A 20,107-nucleotide genomic window follows, 5' to 3' on the forward strand; every position below is an offset into this window, starting at 1 on the left:
ACACGACTGAGCGACTGGATTGAACTGAACCTGGGGTGCTAGGTCAGGGGGTTGCAAACGGTCCTGCCAGGATTTGCTTCACTTCTCTGAGTCTCTTGGTCTGCTTCTTCTGTGTGGCCCCCACTCCCCACGCTTCTGGGCTCTGTCCATCTAGACTCTGTTTCAGCCGAACACAGTCTGAACCTTTGGCCCAGTAGTCATCAAAAGTAGCCTAAGGCTGAATGCATCCACTTAGGTCATGTGTCCACGTCTAAACCCATCAGTCTGTTTGAAAGAAGGCAGTGCACAAAGCTGGGCACCTGTGCTGGTGACTGTGCCTCAGGCAGCGCAGCCGCCCTGCTGGAAGAAGGCTGCTTGCATGCTCTGGAAGCAAACAAATGGATACGTATGAAGTTCCAAGTGTCAAAATTGAGTTAAAAGCAGGGGTTGAAACAATGATTTTTCTGCGTCAGACTTATCTCTAGTGAAACTGAATTGTGTGTGGCTGTGTCTGACATGTACCCGCGCACTGTGCAACTCTGCAAGCATATTTACACTGTGCATCTCTGCGGGTCACTACTTTCTCTTCAGCAGTAGATTTAAAAAACCATTTCCTCCTCTTTTGGTGAGAGACTTAAACTTAAAACGTCATTTTCATTGAATGACAGCGTGATGACAGGGCTGATGGTATACTGTATAACAAAAAGGATTCTCCATGTCAGAAGGCTTGATTTTTGATGGCCCCAATTTAGTCTCAGTTCCTCTATGACACATTCTAGGGCGATTCTCTTCTTTAATCGACACCCATCAAACCAAGATGGCTCAAAATCAGTGTTCCCAGTGAGAAAGATTCCTATAATCTTAGAGTTGAAAAACCTTTGAATGTCATCAGGTCAAAGAATCCACTAAATAAATGAATCCTTTCCTCAGTAGCTCTGAGCAAAGATCACCCAGCCTTCATTCAGTCACCTCCAGGGGACACGAGCTGTCAGAGTTCTTACTCCATCTTTGCCTCTGTGGACAGTGCGAGCGATTGTAAAGATTTTGGGAATCAACAGTAACCTCCCTCCCCCTGACATCTGCTCTTCAGAAGGGGTATGCTGTTGTTCAGTCACTGAGTCATAGCCATCTCTTTATAACCCCATGGACTGTGGCACGCCAGGCTCCTCTATCCCCTACAGTCTCCTGGAGTTCGCTCCAATTCGTGTCTATTGAGTCAGTGACGCTATCCAACCATCTCATCCTCCGCTGCCTACTTCTTTTGCTTTTAATCTTTGCCAGCATCAGGGTCTTTTCCAATGAGTCAGGTCTTCACATCAGGTGGAACTTCAGCACTAGTCCTTCCAATAAATATCCAGGGTTGATTTCCTCTAGGATTGACTGGTTTGCTCTCCTTGCAGTCCAAGGAACTCTCAAGAGTCTTCTCCAGCACCGCAGTTCAGAAGCATCAGTTCTTTGGCCTCAGCCTTCTTTATGGCCCAACTCTCACATCCATCATGACTACTGGAAAGACTACCGTAGCTTTGACTATAGGGACCTTTGTTGGCGAAGTGATGTCTCTGCTTTTTAATATGCTGTCTAGGTTGGTCATAGCTTTCCTTCCAAGGGGAAGGGATATGCCATTTCCTTCTCCAGGGGATCTTCCCCACCTGGGGATCGAACCCGGGTCTCCCGCATTGCAGGCACACGTTTTACCATCCGAGCCACCAGGGAATCCCGAAGGGATATAGGGCTTCGTTTACCATCAGAACTGGTGGCACATCCATTTCCCTTCTGGTGGAATCTGATTCAGATCTCTTTAATTCCTCTGAGCTTCAGTTTCTATAAAATGTAGCCCATCATACGTAGTTCCTTATTCCTTTAGCAGGATTACCATATTGCCTAATGCCTCCATCCAAACAATGATAGTCGTTATCACCTCAAACAGGTTTCAGGAAGGCAGTGCAGCCAGGGCCAGGTGGGTGTGCAACGGCCCCCCTTTCGTCCTGTTCTGTAGGTAGCACCCTGTAATGGCCATGAACATGAACCCTACAAGGGAGGGCACCTGTGGGGTGTGTGAGAGTTTCCATGAGTCTGGCTAAGGGCTTAGAGGGTACCTGACACAAAGGATTTACTCAGCGTCTGCTCTGGGCCAGGCTTAGCGGGTACAGGTATTAATGAGGCCAAGGGTCAACCTCTGGGAAACTCACAACCGGCCGGGAAAGACAGGCTCAAACAAGCAAAATGTGGAAAATGATATCACCGCAGGCTAGGTCCAGGATGCCAGGGAAATTCGAGGAAGCAGGCAGCTTAAGCCGGGACACTATCCCTCCCCTCCTATGCCAAGGTCAAGGCCAACCTCGACAACACCAACCCCCAGGCACACGCACAGCAGAGGCAAAAGCCAGTCCTTCTCGGGAGAGAGCTGGGAGTGCAGGCCCAGGAGGGGGAGACGCGGCTGAGAAAAGTGAAAGTCCCTCTCCATCTGAAAGGAGCTGGGGATCTCCGCGGGCGTGGGCGAGGCGCGGGGGCGCGCAGGGCAACTCGGGGTCCCGGGGAGGGGCGGGTCGGAGGCCCGGATCCGGCCAGGTGCGCGCGAGAGGGGTGGAGGGGAGAGCGCGCCGTCAGGGCTGTCTGCCTGCGGGCGGCCGGCGGCTCCTCCGGCCCCCCATCCCCCGTCCCCTACCCCCTCTCCCACTCCTCTCCCCACTCGCCCCGGGAGGCCGGGGCCGGATCCCCGAGCGCCGCCCCTCCCTGCCCCTGCCCCTCCTCCTCCCTCCCCTCCGCCTCCCCTCCCCTCCGCCTCCTCCCAGTCCCCCCCTCCCCCTCCCCTCTCCTCCCTCCTCCTCCCCTCCTCCTCCCGTCTCCCCCCCTCCCCTCCCCTCCTCTTCCCTCCTCCCCCTCCCCTCCCCTCCCCCTCCCCTCTCCCCCCGCCCGGCAGAAGCGGGGCCGGATCCCTGAGCGCCGCCCCTCCTCCGAGCGGGCCGGCGGATGAGTCAGCTGACGCGGGCGCCCCAGCCGCGCCGGCTCCCCGCGCTCCCCGAAGTGGCTGCTAGCCGGCCGCCCACCTCCAGGCTCGCGGACTGGCAAGCGATGCGCGCCTCCTGACGCCGCGCGGAGCCGCCGCCGCTCGGTCTGAGCTGTCTCCCCGGGCCCAGCCCAGAGCCGCGTCCGGACCCCAGGCCACTTAGCGCGCGCGCTGGGCGCGGGGAGCTCGCCGGCCGCCCGGGATGGCCTCCAGTTTCAATGACATCGTGAAGCAAGGCTACGTGAGGATCCGGAGCCGCCGCCTGGGGGTGAGTGTGGGCCCTTCCTCCCGCCCCCCGGCGCGGGTTCAGGGTCCCGACCCCCGGCCAGCGGCCCTGGGGGTCCCCGGCGCGCTGCGCCGCGCCCTCCCGGCTGGAGCGCCGCCGGTGCAGCCGCTGGAGCCGCTCTCGGCGTGTCGCGGGTGGATCTTTGTCTCCGGGGGACTTGGCTTTCCGTCCGTGGCCGCGTGTCCGCCTCGGTAGCCTCTGGAGCCCATCGAATGGAAATAAATATTTCTCGGTAGCCATGGGAGTCGGCGCCGAGGAACCCGGGCGGGGGCGCCGAGCCGGCCGGGTGCCCAGGTGCCCGCACCCCGCCGCCAGCTTCACTCCAGCGGGGGTGGGGGACGGATCGGCCCCGCGAGGAAGGGCGGCCGCTCTGGGTGCGAGCCGGGTCAGTGACCCCCCGACCCCGGGGAGACACTTCTGCCAAGAGAAAGGCTCTTCTCGGAACTCCGGGCCGTGGACATGACCCAGCCCCGGCCCAGGAGCTGGCGAAGGCGCCGTGGGTAGATGCCCTCGTCCTGAGCCTGGGCAGGGGATGTGTTGCTGGAGTACACACCAGATGCCCAGCGGAAGGCTGGCTGTTTAGGGCGGAACGAACACCTGGCGCAGAGCTGGCGCGCTCTCCTTAAATATGTGCTGAAAGGAAGCGCGGCTGAGCCGGAGGGCACTGGTGTGGACGGGTGTTGGCCCAGGGATGGGTCCTCCTTTAAAACTCCCTCTCTGTGGCCCTTCTCCCCTTTGCTCTTCATTGACGAACTTCAGAGAGAACTTACTCTGCTTCTCTTTGGGCTTGAGTGATGATGGCTAAGGAATTCTTGAGGGAGGAAGAGGATACTGGAATGATTTTCTTTTTATTTTAAATTTCAAACTGCCTCATTTCTCTTTGCTTTGTGTGAGGCGCTGTTTCTGCTTTTTTTTTTCGTTGTGTTCTTTGGGGCGAGGGAGTTGGGGGGAGAAAAGTTTACTTTGCTAGTATCAGAAATAATGGTAATATCAGTAATGGCCACAGGGACAACTTAAACATCTTTCTCCACAAATATATGTCATTGGCACTGTTCTCTTATTTGATCGTTGGACTTGTTAATGCACTAGATAATTTTACTGGAAATTGAAATTTCACCGTGTTAAACAGCTAGACAGGAAAGCCTGCTGGTGGGAAATACCCACGACTATTGAAGGCTCTGACCTGATTTGCTTTGGTCCTTTGCTTTCCTTCTTCCTTCCTCCTCCCTTTTCTCCCTCTCTTTTCCCCTTTATTTTCTTCCTTTCTTTCCCTGCTGGTTACCGTGTTTTAGCACGTTTCCTGCTGGTTACCATTTTTTAGCAACTATGTCCTGTGTAATTGTGAATATGCAAATATATAATTAGGGAGCAGTGTAAGAGAACTAACCAGTCCCTGTCAACTGTAAGTTTCCTTGGTTTTCTTTCCTTGCTATGCAGACATTCTGATCAACAGGAACAGCTTTTGTTAGGGTACTTAACCTAATGACTCTCATACAAAGGGTCAGAAATAATAGGAACTTTTTATTTTTCATAACCTAGTGGGCCAGCCAAGTGTTACAGTGTTACAAGGAGCATTTGAAAACACCATTCTAATTTTAGATTTACTCCATCATGTCATTTGAGGAAATGGATGAGATATCCATTCTGTGCTGGAGAGCATTCCAATAGAAAGAGGACGTGAATTATTAATGTACAAAATGTGAATTATTCATAAGGATCAGTTTATGCCACATTGTGACACATGGTGATTTATTTGAAAAACTAGTTGCCATAACTTTCTAGTTCATAGTAATTGAGGCTTTTTTCTGTGATATTACTACTGGTACAACATAGTCCCCTGTGTGTGCCAGTGTTTTTGGACAGGTATATGAAGGGAAGGAGGAGTAGTTTACTTTGCGTTTACTTTATATTCTATAGTGTTTGGATGCTGACAGAAGTGTACTTTCTTGGGATTTATTCACTGTGTCGGTGTTAATACCCAAATAGATTCTGGAATATTTATTGAATGATTGTTCATGGAGAGAAAAGGTCAAAAATAGTCAAAATGTAGTTTTACCTGTTCAGTTTGGTTTTATCACCAGGCAGTTTTAAAAAGTGTTCTAAATAGTATGATTTATCATTAGAAGCTGAGGAGGCTGTTGGAACCACTGCAAGCTACAGTTTTAATGGAGGCGTCAAGAAGAATGCATTGGGAAAATGGCACAGGGACCTTCAGTCTAAAGAAAGAAATGTTGGTGGAGCTGATCGAGGCGGAAGATAGCTGAGAACAGCAAGCAGCATGTGTAAGTCTCGAAGAGTCGTAGGACTTTCCGTTAGTACACTGCAGGTGCTCAGTTCGTGCAAGCTGAACATGGATTGAACTAAAAGTGAACGCCTGACTTTGCAATTCATAAGCCTCTTGAAGAACCAGTATGACACGGTGGCTTTATTAATGGAATCCAGACAAGTGTCTGAGGATTAGAACCATGTTTAGGAGAGTTTATAATTAAACAAGAAAACAACATTTCATGGTGAGCAGCTGTTGCACCTAGGAACGCCCCTGCAGACTTGGAAAACGAAGAAAAGAGACAAACTCTCCTGTTACTTGTTAGCTTTGTGACCCTTGACTTCTCTTGGCCTCTGTTTTCTTATCTGTACAGTGGATGGTGTTTAACGATGCTGTGAACTTCAGGTAAGATAATATCTATGAAAATGCACTGAAAGCATACAGCTTTGGTTCTGATTGCCTCATTTCTTTGGTATAATTAGAGATGAGTTAGGGTTGGTGGAAGGATATAGGAATGATTGATTTCCTTATCTTTCTACCTAGAGTGTCCAAAGGCGTATATATTTATGCGGTTTCATTGGATGCAGTTTTTACAAATACATTAAGTGATCTGTGATGTTTTTGTTGTTGTTATTTAATACTGATTTGTTTCTCACGAGGGACCAAGAAAATACACACTGCACACATGTGGCGCCGTCTGCAAGGGGCTCATGTCACGGCCACAGGCCGACTGTTACTGAGTGCCTGTCCTCACTTGGTGTGCGCCGAGCCTGTGAGTCGTGTCCGACTCTGCGATGCTGCGGACCGTATCCTGTCAGGCTCCTCTGTCCATGGGATTCTCCAGGCAAGAATCCTGGAGTGGGTTGCCAGGCCCGCCTCCAGGGGATCTTCCCCACTCAGGGACTGAAACCGCGGCTCTTAAGTCTCCTGCACTGGGAGGCGGGTTCTTTACCACTAGCGCCACCTGGGAAGCCCTGCCCTCACACACACTTGTAGTTATCCCCACAAAAACACAGTACGCCAGGCACACACACACACATACACAAATATAATGCATTTAAGTGATTTTTCAACAAGGCATGAGACATTCTAAGACCATCCCTGTTCAGATGGGCCTCGGTAAGTGGTCACCTTTAGTTGAGATACTAAGCCGTTTAAGTGGTTAAGCAGTCAAATATTTGTAGTCTTGCTTTTCTCTATAAACATCCAAAAGCTTAGAAATTCACCTTGTTTACCTCAGAAGAAGCCTCCGAATCTTCAGGTCTTTATTCTCCAGCCTCATCTCCGTTGGTCCGTGGAGCTGTCCAGTTGGGCCCTGGGGCTGCATTTGTTCAGGAGCGTCGGTGGCACTGCGTTGGGGGATGGCGGGGGGGCAGGATCTGTCCATAGTTGTTTGGCAAATCCACTAAAGGCATTAAACCTGCGTTTTTAGAGGCGTGGTGAATCAGGTGATCTGCACATCATTGGCCATGGCCCTGAGTTTGAGCACACTCTGGGAGTCATGAAAGACGGGGAGGCTGGTGTGCTGCAGTCCACGGGGCCGCAGAGAGTCGGGCGCGCCTGGGCGACGGAACCGCGGCAGCAGCCTGCCGTGGGGCGCAGATGGCATCGCACGACTGCTCCACTCGGCCTCTCCCCTCGCAGTGGAGAGGATTCCCAGGCAGTAACTGCCAGGACGTGTCCACCCGGCGAGTCTCAGACCTGTTGACTTTATCTCCATGCAGTTCCCCTTGATTACTTGATTTTATTTACTTTTTAACATTTATTTATTTATTTGGCTGTGCCGAGTCTTAGTTGCAGCCTGTGGGATCTAGTTCCCTGACCAGGAATCAGGTGCCTCGCATCGGGCGAGTGGAGTCTTAGTCACTGGACCACCAGGAAGTCCCTGGGTGGGAGGGTGGGTCAGCCACTGCGTCAGGGAAGTCCCCGTTTGCCTCTAAACAGCATCTCTGTGCTCTTCTCCCATCAAGCCCACATCTTCATCTGATCGGCTCCTAGTCTCAGACTTAATATATCCAACAGCCCATTTTTTCATCCTAGCCGGCTTCTCCTGGAGTCTGTATCTCAGCCACTATCAGTTCAGTTCAGTTCAGTCACTCAGTCGTGTCCGACTCTTTGCGACCCCATGAATCACAGCACACCAGGCCTCCCTGTCCATCACCATCTCCCGGAGTTCACTCAGATTCACGTCCATCGAGGCAGTGATGCCATCCAGCCATCTCATCCTCTGTTGTCCCCTTCTCCTCCTGCCCCCAATCCCTCCCAGCATCAGAGTCTTTTCCAATGAGTCAACTCTTCGCATGAGGTGGCCAAAGTACTGGAGTTTCAGCTTCAGCATCAGTCCTTCCAAAGAAATCCCAGGGCTGATCTCCTTCAGAATGGACTGGTTGGATCTCCTTGCAGTCCAAGGGACGCTCAAGAGTCTTCTCCAACACCACAGTTCAAAAGCATCAATTCTTCGGTGCTCAGCTTTCTTTACAGTCCAACTCTCACATCCATACATGACCACAGGAAAAACCATAGCCTTGACTAGACGGACCTTAGTCGGCAAAGTAATGTCTCTGTTTTTGAATATACTATCTAGGTTGGTCATAACTTTTCTTCCAAGGAGCAGGCGTCTTTTCATTTCATGGCTGCAGTCACCATCTGCAGTGATTTTGGGGCCTCCCCCCCAAAAATAAAGTCTGACACTGTTTCCACTGTTTCCCCATCTATTTCCCATGGAGTGATGGGACCAGATGCCATGATCTTCGTTTTCTGAATGTTGAGCTTTAAGCCAACTTTTTCACTCTCTTCTTTCAGTTTCATCAAGAGGCTCTTTAGTTCCTCTTCACTTTCTGCCATAAGGGTGGTGTCACCTGCATATCTGAGGTTATTGATATTTTTCCCTGCAATCTTGATTCCAGCTTGTGTTTCTTCCAGCCCAGCGTTTCTCATGATGTACTCTGCATATAAGTTAAATAAGCAGGGTGACAATATACAGCCTTGACGTGCTCCTTTTCCTGCTTGGAACCAGTCTGTTGTTCCATGTCCAGCTCTAACCGTTGCTTCCTGACCCGCATACAGCACTGTAGGTCCCGGTACTTCGGTCGCCGGGTGAAAATCAGTAAGTAGTCAGACAAGCAAGCAGCGAAGGATCGAAGAAGCTTTGCCTCTGGTCTCGCTCCTCCCCTCATCTCTCACCACCACGGCCAGTCCATCACGGGATGCTGTAAGCTTTGTGTTGGAAGTATAGCTAGAGTCCCATGACCTCTCACACCATCTGCCACTACAGCCCTGGCCCAAGCCCCCAGATACTGTCATACCCTCCTGGTTTATCTCCCTCACTGCTCAGACCACCAGAGCCTTTCCCTGCGATCCAGAGTGGCGGCCTGCCGCCGGCTCCCAGGTTCTGTGCTGATGCAGAATGTTGGCTCTTGCTCTTCCCTCCGCCTGGAATACGGTTCCACCAGGTCATCGCCTCCTGGCCATCTCCTCACCTCCTTCAACCCTTCTGCAAGTGCCGCCTTCTCACCGAAACCTTCCAGCCCTCCTGTCTTATCTCTTCCCTCCTTCTCTCCCTGTATCCCTTCCATTTTCTCTCTCTAGACTTAGCATCCACTTACCTGCTGATCTGTCTGTAGGTTTTACCTGTTGATTGCCCGTATCTCCCAGATAGCGTGTGGAACTCCGTGAGGGCTGGGACAGCTCTCTCTTCATTATAGCTGAACCCCAGTGCCCGGAACAGTTTCCAGCATGGGGACGCTCTTGATGAAGGTTTACTGTGTGGATGAATGAGTGAATGCATCATTATAGCTGGACCCCAGTGCCAGCAGGAAGAAATACTAAAAAACGTGTTGGATGAATGAATGAAACCGTCAGTTATAGCTGACCCCCCAGTGCCTGGAGCAGTTTCCATAATGGAGAATCACTTGATGAAAATGTGTTGGATGAATGAATGAATCCATCAGTTATAGCTGACCCCCCAGTGCCTGGAGCAGTTTCCAGCATGGAGAAGCGCTTGATGAAGATTTATTGGAAGAATGAATGAATCCATTACTGCCTCCTGGTTTAAGAGCATGGGCTTTGACGTGAGACTGTTAAAATCCCAATTCAGCAACTGGTTATGTGAGTTTTGGTGAGATACTTATTATTAAGAAGCCTCAGTCTCCTGTAAAAATAGGGAGGCTCGTGATGTCCGCCCAATAGAAGATCCTCATGAAAGGCTTAACACAGTGCCTGACGCAGCGGAAACCCTCCCAGTGCTCATCACCTCTCTCCCTCTCACCACCGGTGCTGTTGGAGGGTGATGATGCTTGCATGGTGCTGTCACGCCCCTTCTCCTGCCGCAGCCCTCATCCTCAGAGAGCTCGCTCTTCAGTTAGGAGAACAGGTGTAACGTCTGTGAAGCAGTCACTGTACAGCCACTGGTGCTAGGTCACAGCCAGGGGTATTGGCCGTCGCAGACTCTTTCCTGATCCTTGGATACGTGGCGGAAGTGTCAGGAGCAGAGAGACTCATCTGTATGCAAGTTTGGTTTAAGCAAGCTCATCAGACAAGAGCAAAACTCTGTTAATTTGAGGATCTTTTTTTGGGAGCAGGGGCGGGGGGGGGGGCGGTGCTGGCAGAATAGATTTGAAAAGTTGGTTAATTAATGGCCAAATTTTAGGCGGAACTATTTTCTCACCCCTTTCGTTTCTTAATTTCACTTGACCCAGTCTGCCAGAGACGTTTCATTTTTCATTTAGGGTTTTGGGATGCAGAGATGATCAGGACTCTGCGCATTAAGTTGTATTGCTTACTGACACTGAAATCATAGGAATGGAATACATTAACCACACGCCATGAGTACGGTCGCTCAGTCGTGTCCGACTCTGCGACCCCTGGACTGTAGCCCCTAGGCTCCTCTGTCCGTGGGATTCTCCAGGATTCTCCAGGCTGGAATGCTGAAGTGGGTTGCCATGTCCTCCTCTAGGGGGTCTTCCTGACCCAGAAATAGGACCCGTGTCTCCTGCCCTGGTGGGCAAAGTCTACCGCTGAGCCACCAGGGAAGTCCTGCCCTCAGTGCGTGAGTGTGTGTACACACGTGTGCACACAAACCCATGTAATCATTCAGTAAGATCCATGAAGCACCCTTTTCCTTCCTCAAGGAAAAGAGACTTGGAGGCTGGCTTCCTGTAGTGAAATTTACGGTCAGACCCTCACCTAAGACTATTTGGCTTCCCAGGTGGCACCAGTGGTGAAGAATCCGCCTGCAGAGCAGGAGACCCAGGTTCCATCCCTGGGTCGGGAAGATCCCCTGGAGAAGGGAATGGCAACCCGCTCCAGTGCTCTTGCTGGGAAATCCCATGGACAGAGGAGCCTGGCGGGCTGCAGTCCACGGGGCTGCAAAGAGTTGGATGCGACCATGCATGGACGCACGTGTACACACATGCAAGAATACTTAGTGTTTCAGCCCCATCTGAATCAGCTTCACTGGTTTCATGTCAGAAGTTCTTTCCAGCTGGTATTTTAGTATCTTTATTTGATCGTCCTTGTGGATGGTGTAATTAATTATGCATAAAGTCAGCCTTTAATCATCAGCCCCAAAGCTGATTTAAGCAAAGAATGGCCAATTTAGTGATTTTGTGTGTAGACATAAACCAAATTATGGACGTGATCATTTCCCCCACATCTGCCAATGTATTTTTTAATAATATTCATGAGATGACTAGAAAGATTTATTTTTTAAGCAGTTTTGTGGATTATCTTTGGTATTTTAAGAATTCAGTTTTCATTCGGGGTATATTTGCTTTCATTTATTTTAACATGCATCAGATGTTTATGCAGTGAATACTCGTGTTGAGAAGCTTAGGGAACACTACCCTAATAAGACAGATGTGGTCAACATTCGTGGGGAATTTTGGGGCTGGTGTTATTAACATGAGATTAATATATTCACTCTAATTAAGGAAGAATTCGTTTGAGCAACAGGTCGAATATTGAAGTGAAAAGGTATCTTCAGGTCTTTCTTTGTTTCATTTTCATGAAACGAGGGAGGGGAAATTTGATTTTCCTGTTACTCTAGGAATTTGGTTCTGACTGGGAGGAAATCAAATCTTCAGGGATTCTAAGCCAGGAAGAGATGAGTCTGCCTCCATTCTGCAAACGCCCTGTTTCTTTCAATTTCAAAATTAATAGTTTAGAAATGCCACAGACATATGTGAATGTGGAAGTTAAAATAGCTTCTTTCTAGAATGCAGATGCCTGCATTTTGGATGAGGTTTTTCAGAGCAGTTGGCAGGCTGTGTTTATTTTATGAGTGTTCTAAGTCTCTGTCAGTGCCCTGGGTCTCAGAGAATGTAAGTGTTAGCTGTGTGTGCTGTGTTACGGATAGGGTGCAAATGATTTCCTCAGTGATGCTTCATAGCTTTTATGAGATTCTTAGAGAAATCTGGACTTTTGTGTCCCCAAACCGCTCACCTCCCACCCTGCAGATTTCCAAAACGGTGAAGAACCACTATCTCATTTTTTTAAAATTAGAGTTTTGGGAACTTTATTGGTGGTCCAGTGGCTCAGACTCCAAGCTTCCACGGCAGGGGGCCCGGGTTCCAGCCCTGGTCAGGCAGCTAGATCCCACGTGCCCCAGGACGTGTTCCTGGGCCGCAGCTGGAGACCGTGCGTGCTGCAGGGAAGACTGAGGTCCTGTGTGCCGCAGCTAAATCGAGGTGCAGCTTAACAAAGAGTAAAATGTTAGCTTTTCCATAATCATAGGTTCACAGGGGGTGCAGGAAAAGACGCAGGGACAGCCACGCCCTTCCCTCAGGCTCTCCCAGGGGTGACGCTTTTTGAATCTCCAGCATCACAGTCAGGATACTGGCATACCTGGGGTCACAAAGAGTCGGACAGGACTGAGTGACTGACCTGACCTGAACTGACTGATACCATCAAGGCATGGAGCATCCGCCCACAGCACGGGCCTCCCCGTTGTCTTTTAAAGCTGCCCCTTCATCGCCCCCACCCCCTGCCCCACAGCCCTGAAGCCCTTTTTCCGTTTCTGTGGTTTTATCATTCATCACTTCACAAATATCATACCAATGGAACCATGCAGTGTGGAATGTCGTGGAGTTTTTTTAAACTCAGTGTAACCCTCTGGAATTGCGGTGGCTGTCGTGGGTTCTGTGGGTGTGGAGGGTTGGTGTTCAGTCGCTCAGTCATGTTCGACTCTCTTCGAACCCATGGACTGCAGCGCGCCAGGCTTGCCTGTCCTTCACCACCTCCTGGAGCTCACCCAAACCCATGTCCACCCTCTGTCGTCCCCTTCTCCTCCTGCCTTCAATCTTTCCGAGCATTCGGGTTTTTTCTCAGTGGCTCTTTGCATTAGGTGGCCAATGTATTGGAGCTTCCGTTTCAACATCAGTCCTTCAAATGAATATTCAGGGTTGATTTCCTTTATGACTGTTTTGATCTCCTTGATGCCCAAGGGACTCTCAAGAGTCTTCTCTAACACCACAGTTTAAAAGCAACAGTTCCTTGGTGCTTCGCCTTCTTTCTGGTCCAGCTCTCACATGCATACATGATGACTGGAAAAACCATAGCTTTCACTACAGGGACCTTTGTCGACCAATTACTGTCTCTGCTTTTTAGTACATTGTCTAGGTTGGTCATAGCTTTTTTCCAAGGAGCAAGTGTCTTTTAATTTCATGGCTGCAGTCACCATCTGCAGTGGTTTTGGAGCCCAAGAAAATAAAGTCTGTCACTGGTTCCATCGTTTCCCCATCTATTTGCCATGAAATGATGGGACTGGATGCCATTCCTTTCTCCTTTTCACTGCTAAGCTGTAGTCCAGGGTATGGATGTGCCAAAGTTTGTTTAGCTGTTCAAATACTGAGGGATGTCTGGGGGGTGTTTTCCATTTTAGGCTCTTATGAATAGGTTGATGTGAATATGCGGGCTAGGGTTTTTGTGTGAATGTAAATTTTCGTCCCTCTAGGAAAATGCCCCAGGAGTACAATTGCTGTGTGTGTTTGCAGTTGCGTGTTTATATTTATAGGAAACCACCAAACTGTTTCACACTCTGCATTCACAGCAGCAACACAGGGGTGAGCCAGTCTCTGCATCCTTGCAGCATTGGGGTTGCCCCAGGTTTTGGTGGGAGTCTCGGCATAGACGTTCTCACGTGTGATGCTGACCCCTCCTTGTGACGCTGAGCATTTTCTCATGTTCCAGTTTGTCAGCCATACTTACATTTTGGGAAAAAAATGCCTATTCATGTCTTTTGCCCATTTTCTATTTGGGTTGTTTTTCAACTGTTGAGTTTTGAGAGTTCTTTGTATATTCTTGATATTAATCCTTTTCAGACATGTGGTTTGCAAATATTTTCTCTTACTCACTATGTAGCTTATCATTCTTAGCCTTTTAACAAGGTCTAGCACAGGGCAGACGTTTCTAAGTTGATGAATTCCAATTTAGCATTTTTTTTTCCTTTTCATACTAATGCTTTGCCCAGCCCAAGATCCCAACAATTTTTTCCTACTTTTTTCCCTAAATATTTTATAGTTTTACCTTTTACATTTAAGACTGTGGTCCATTTTGAGTCAATTTTTATATACAGTGTACATTTTATGTGAAGGTTCGTTTTCTGCCCATGGATGTCCAGTTGCTCCAGGACCGCTTGTTCAAACGCTGTCCATTTTCCACTGAGCTCATTTACGTTATCTGCTCCTAGGCCTCTGTTTTATCCCACTGTTCTGTGTGTCTCCATTGTGCCTTGACGTGTCAACATGTGTCTACATGTGTAGCTACACTATGTCTTGAAGTAGGGTAGACTGATTCTTCCCACTTTTGCTTTTTTGAAATTGTTTTTATTCTAAAGTTGAAATGATAAAGCTGAAAATTTGATCAACATATAGTGGGGAAAAGTTATGCTTATTGAATCAAATGGGTATAGTAACTAATATTCCCAATCAATCTTTTCATCAACTCGCTCAGTCTTTAAGTGCGTCCGGCTGGGAGGAGGGATAATAGAATACTGTCTTGGCCCACGGTCGGTGCTCAATGAGCATTAAACTCAATAAGTAAAACTCTGAAATAACATTTTGCATATTCAGTTATGAACCGGACAGAAAGCCTAGCCTCTCATGAGTGTGCATACTCAGAAATCCCAAGAAATCCCAAGAGTTTTGTAACATTCTGTTGAGTGGTGTTTGTAGGTAGCCCTGCTGTAGGATCCACGCCGCAGTCCTCAGCGCAGGACAAACGTGGAGATGGGCAACCCGGCTGGAATGAGAGTGGCCTGGCTCCCCCGTCCTGCTGCTGGCCATCTGCTGTGACTAACGCGTGTCGCTGAACTTCTCTCGCCCCAGCAAAGAAGGAGGTGCCAAGGTCTGACCTGCCTCCCTGCCCCGGAGCCAGAGGTGTGGCCGTGGGCGCGGAGAGCCTGCCCGAGTACACCCCACATCCCACCTAGTCCCAGCTTGGCCACCACAGTGCCCTCCTGTCGGCCTCCTGAGTGGAAAAGAGCAGAGAAAACTTGGGATGGCCCTGTGCTGCTCTGAGCTGGGTCAGACCACAGAACCGGAACAGATGACTTGAAAACTTTCTAAATTTATGATTTACTTTGGAGTCACAATGTTGAATTTCTGACCAAAAAAAAGAAAAAGAAAGAAAGAAATAGATCCTCTTTACCTACAACAAAAAATGGCTTTTGCCTGTATCAATTCTTTTATAATTTACTAGTATTTTACACTATATGTACATGGTTTAAAAATTGAAAAAGCAAAAAAGGATCGAATGAAGAGGAAAGTCCTCTCCTACTCCAGACTTGTCTCCATTTCCAGGCAATTCTAGGTGGATTCTTGTGTGTTTGTATGGAGATATTTATGTGTGTAGGCATATATAAAAATGCTTGTGTTTGTGTGTGTGTAATTTGCTTTGCACGTTTGGGTTCATGTTATTTAGTACTGTTACTCTTTATCTTTGCTCGTTTAACTTATGCTGGAGCACTTTTCTGAAATGTTTATGGATTTCCAATATTCACTTGGGTTTCTCTGGTAGCTCAGCTGGTAAAGAATCTGCCTGCAGTGCAGGAGACCCCAGTTCGATTCCTGGCTTGGGAAGACCCCCTGGAGAAGGGAAAGGCTACCCACTCCAGTATTCTGGCCTAGAGAATTCCATGGACTGCATAGTCCACGGGGTCACAAAGAGTCAGACCTCACTAAGTGACTTTCACTTTATCAATATTTACTCATTTGGCTGTTCAGTTCAGTTCAGTTCAGTCGCTCAGTCATGTCCGACTCTTCGATGACCCCATGAATCGCAGCATCGCCAGGCCTCCCTGTCCATCACCAGCTCCCAGGAGTTCACTCAGACTCACGTCCATCGAGTCCAGTGATGCCATCCAGCCATCTCATCCTCAGTCGTCCCTCTTCTCCTCCTGCCCCCAATCCCTCCCAGCATCAGGAGTCTTTTCCAATGAGTCAGCTCTTCGACATGAGGTGGCCAAAGTACTGGAGTTTCAGCTTTCAGCATCATTCCTTCCAAAGAAATCCCAGGGCTGATCTCCTTCAGAATGGACTGGTTGGGATCTCCTTGCAGTCCAAGGGACTGCTCAAGAGTCTTCTCCAACACCACAGTTCAAAAGCATCAATTCTTCAGCGCTCAGCCTTCTTCACTAGTCCAACTCTCACATCCATACATGACCACAGGAAAAACCATAGCCTTGACTAGACGGACCTTTAGTCGGCAAAGTATTGTCTCTGCTTTTGAATATGCTATCTAGGTTGGTCATAACTTTTCTTCCAAGGAGTCAGCGTCTTTTAATTTCATGGCTGCAGTCACCATCTGCAGTGATTTTGGAGCCCCAAAAAATAAAGTCTGACACTGCTTCCACTGCTTCCCCATCTATTTCCCATGAAATGATGGGACTGGATGCCATGATCTTCGTTTTCTGAATGTTGAGCTTTAAGCCAACTTTTTCGCTTTCCTCTTTCACTTTCATCAAGAGGCCTTTTAGTTCCTCTTCACTTTCTGCCATAAGGGTGGTGTCATCTGCATATCTGAGGTTATTGATATTTCTCCTGGCAGTCTTGATTCCAGCTTGTGTTTCTTCCAGCCCAGCGTTTCTCATGATGTACTCTGCATAGAAGTGAAATAAGCAGGGTGACAATATACAGCCTTGACGTACTCCTTTTCCTGTTTGGAACCACTCTGTTGTTCCATGTCCAGTTCTAACTGCTGCTTCCTGACCTGCATACAGATTTCTCAAGAGGCAGGTCAGGTGGTCTGGTATTCCCATCTCTTTCAGAATGTTCCAGCTCTGCAGGTGACCAGCTCCTGGGGTGGGGGTGGGGGTCTCCATGGGGCACAGTGGACAGAACATGACAGCTGCCCTGCACCTGATGTGGCTTCCAGAGCCCTCCCAGGAGACTTTCTGGATGACATCTCCTTAGAATCTGCTTCCTCCTAGTAAACTCAATTTTCAATTGCAAGCCTACAGCCCAGTCTCCCAAAGAGGGAGCCAAGACCTTGGCAAGAGTGTGTGTGGCTTGACTTGCTGGCCCATGGCTTCTGCCTGTATTTCACCCAGTGTTCTCAACACCAAAATGGTTCTTTAGTTCACTTTTCATAAAATGGAAGTTTGATGGCTTATTTCATTTCTTATGTTGTTAAAATGCGCCAGTCTTTTCAACAGACTCATCTAATGAATGAATTAGGAAAATACTGTCTCTGGTTCGTTACCCTGCGTTTGGACTCGGTAAATTATTAATCCCAACCATGGTTTTCTCTGAAAGGAACAAGCTCCGAATAAACAGTCGGCAAGAGCTGTATGCATATTGCTTTATCCTTTACTGCTGGGAAGGCTGATTGCAGCTCTTTCTCCTGAGTACCTGTTTGGTGGTGGTTTAGTCGCTAAGTCATGTCCGACTCTTGCGACCCCATGGACTGCAGCCTGCCAGGCTCCTCTGTCCATAGGATTTTCCATGCAAGAATAGTGGAGCGGGTTGCCATTTCCACCTGTTTACACCATTATAAAAGGAGAATTCCGATTGTAACTTGTAGCCGGAGGGAAGGAAGATGCTTTGTCTGTGGGTTTGATTCCATTTTAATCCTGGACGGGCATCTGGCCATCAGGTAGCCCGCTGAAGGAGAGAAGAAAATTTGATTTTTCTTCAAAACTGTCACTTTCACTGGGCAACTGTGAATTTCCGGAGAACATTTGTAGCATAAATGGAGATCCAGGAGATATGCTGACTGGCAGATGTTTCGCGATCGATTAAAGATTTAGAAAGAAGTACGTTTCCCCAGGCTACTGGACTACCTTTTAATGAGATTGACGGTTTTACACATGGGACTGAGAAACTTCTTTATCATACAGAAGGAAATTTCTGAAGTGGAATCCGTTTGAGAGAGATGGATACAAGATAAAGCCTGTGAAGCAGTTTCGACGTTTTACTGGCGTTTACATTTGTAGTTTCTTTTTCAGAGACAGAGGAAGCTGGGTCTTTCAAAGATGAAAAGGATCATTTTGTTAGACTAATTTCTCTAATATTAACTCAAAGAATGGGTCAACTCTCTGCCAGTTAAGGTCGTGCATTCTGGAGAATTTGTAATCATGAGTTGAGTTGGGCATTAGGCATATGGAGTTAGAAATTAGCACATTTTCATCTTGTCTTGTAAAGGTTCAAATGGAGAAAGGCATGGGCATATTAGCTGAGGAAACGACTAACAGGGAGACTGTCAGCGTCATTAGAAGGATGTATCTTACTGTTCTCCCAATGAGAGAAGCAGGCAAAGGAAGATTATGTTAAATTTACGGAACAACATATAAAAAAGAATAGTATAAGTTCAGGCTTTGAAACCAGAGGGAGGAGAAAAGGACCAGGATAATTAGACCTTTGTGGTGTAAAGAGATTTGATGTTAACTTGTTTGATCCCTGTATTTTACCGATAGGGTAACTGAAGCCAAGAGTGATTTCATGACTTCTCATCCCTCAGAAATCGTATTTTTAAGCTATGAAATCTACAATGTGAAATTATCCTGATATATTGTGAAGTGTGCAAAAAAGCAAGTGGCAGAAAAAAGAGAAATTTTGGCACAGAGGTGTGCACATAAGGTTCTGTGTGTGAGCATAGAAAAATGAAGGAGGGGATCGCTTCTGGTCATACGTCTTGTATAGCAGCTGTGCGTTCCTCTAAGAAGTGGGACGCTGTGGGTAAAGTAAGATGGGTGGTCATTTGCTTTTTAAATTTTATGCTTTTAAGTTTATTTATCCATTTTTATTTTTAGTGATGCACATTTGTACCTCTTGTAGCACAATAAAAGTGTAGTATCATGACCCTAAGTGGCCAGACCTGGGGGGCAGGGGCTGCAAGACGATTTATATTTAGTGCACATCTTTTACTTCTGAATTAAGAATTCATCTCTGCGTGGCAAGGGCATATCCTCATCTGTTGTCTTATCCTGATGCGTGGCAAGGGCATATCCTCATCTGTTGTCTTACCCTGAAAGGCAGCATCCAGTGACATCACTGACTTTTCCTTTCATGCATCTCTTTGGAGCATGGGGGAGTCACAGATCTGTTCATTCCTGTGTGAAGTCATCACATGCGACCTCCACCGAGTATTTTCTTTTGCAGGAGAGGAAGCTCGGCCATGTGACTTTCTGCACCCTAGCACAATCATTATGGCTTTGCCAAAAACATTGTAAGACATCCTCCCAATTCTAATGAAATGTACTCTCCTTTAGTGATCACTGTTCATGTTTTAATTAGGACTGTTGAGAGCTCAGGGTTTCAGCAACATCTCACGATCATAACCTTTACAGATTACATGGTCATTTTACATAGTATATTAAGTTTATCAAGGGAAGAGCAACAACTCTAGTTTGTCAAGAGAGAAAGATGGGATTTGAACTCTATATTCAAACATTTAAGCTTGGCAGGCAGCTTCAGCAGTGAGAGACTGTGGTCTCTTTGGAGAGAGGTGAGAAGGAAGTTGGGTCAGATTTTCAGAACAAATCAAGCTGATTTGGAGTTTCAGTGTCTCTTGATAATATGTTCACTTCTGGTGTTCTGTGTCATTTTGCAGGTGTTGATGTTTGCTCTTAGGTAGCAAAATTACGTCCAGTGTTTCAGAGCCATGTTCTTGGGGAAGTGTGTAAATCGTGGAGCCCGAATCCTTTGTTTAGGATAATAATAGAATGCAAGGAAAAATCATGTCCCTTCGAGCTAGTTTTGTAAAGATTTGTTTCCAAAAGCTATTGAATAGTATTTTTGTAGGTTTTGACCCTCGAGCCAAATAAAGATTTTTCTGTGGAAGAATAAAGTCAGCTAATTGCCATGTCAGTGTGGTTGGTTGTAATTTGTAGAGATGTGGAAATATTGATAGAAATGATTAGGAACTCTATGAATCAATATAGTGAATTTTGACCTAACAATAATAGCTGGTTCCAGTATGATTTGATAATAGTAGGGCACTTAATAATAGTTGGGGCATTAGGCAAAGCTGTGTGTACACATACGGGGGATGAGCTGCGACTCATGAGTGCATTTTATGAATGAGCAGTGAAGGTGAGCGCAGCGCTCTAGGGCATGTCCCAGCGACACGAAAG

The 20,107-nt window shown here is 47.8% G+C and overlaps 1 protein-coding gene across 2 annotated transcripts in view; it reads left to right on the top strand.

Annotated features, from left to right (window-relative positions):
- Nucleotides 2,936-20,107, top strand: part of DOK5 (docking protein 5) — a 147,976-nt gene continuing 130,804 nt past the window's right edge. For both annotated transcript variants that reach the window (XM_018058056.1, XM_018058057.1), the window contains exon 1: nt 2,936-3,254. In XM_018058056.1, coding sequence (XP_017913545.1) covers nt 3,189-3,254 — 66 coding nt within the window. In that variant the 5' untranslated portion in view covers nt 2,936-3,188. The remainder of the gene's footprint in view (nt 3,255-20,107) is intronic.

The sequence above is a fragment of the Capra hircus genome, chromosome 13 (assembly GCF_001704415.2).
Source record: "Capra hircus breed San Clemente chromosome 13, ASM170441v1, whole genome shotgun sequence".
In the NCBI taxonomy this organism is placed as follows: Eukaryota; Metazoa; Chordata; class Mammalia; order Artiodactyla; family Bovidae; genus Capra; species Capra hircus.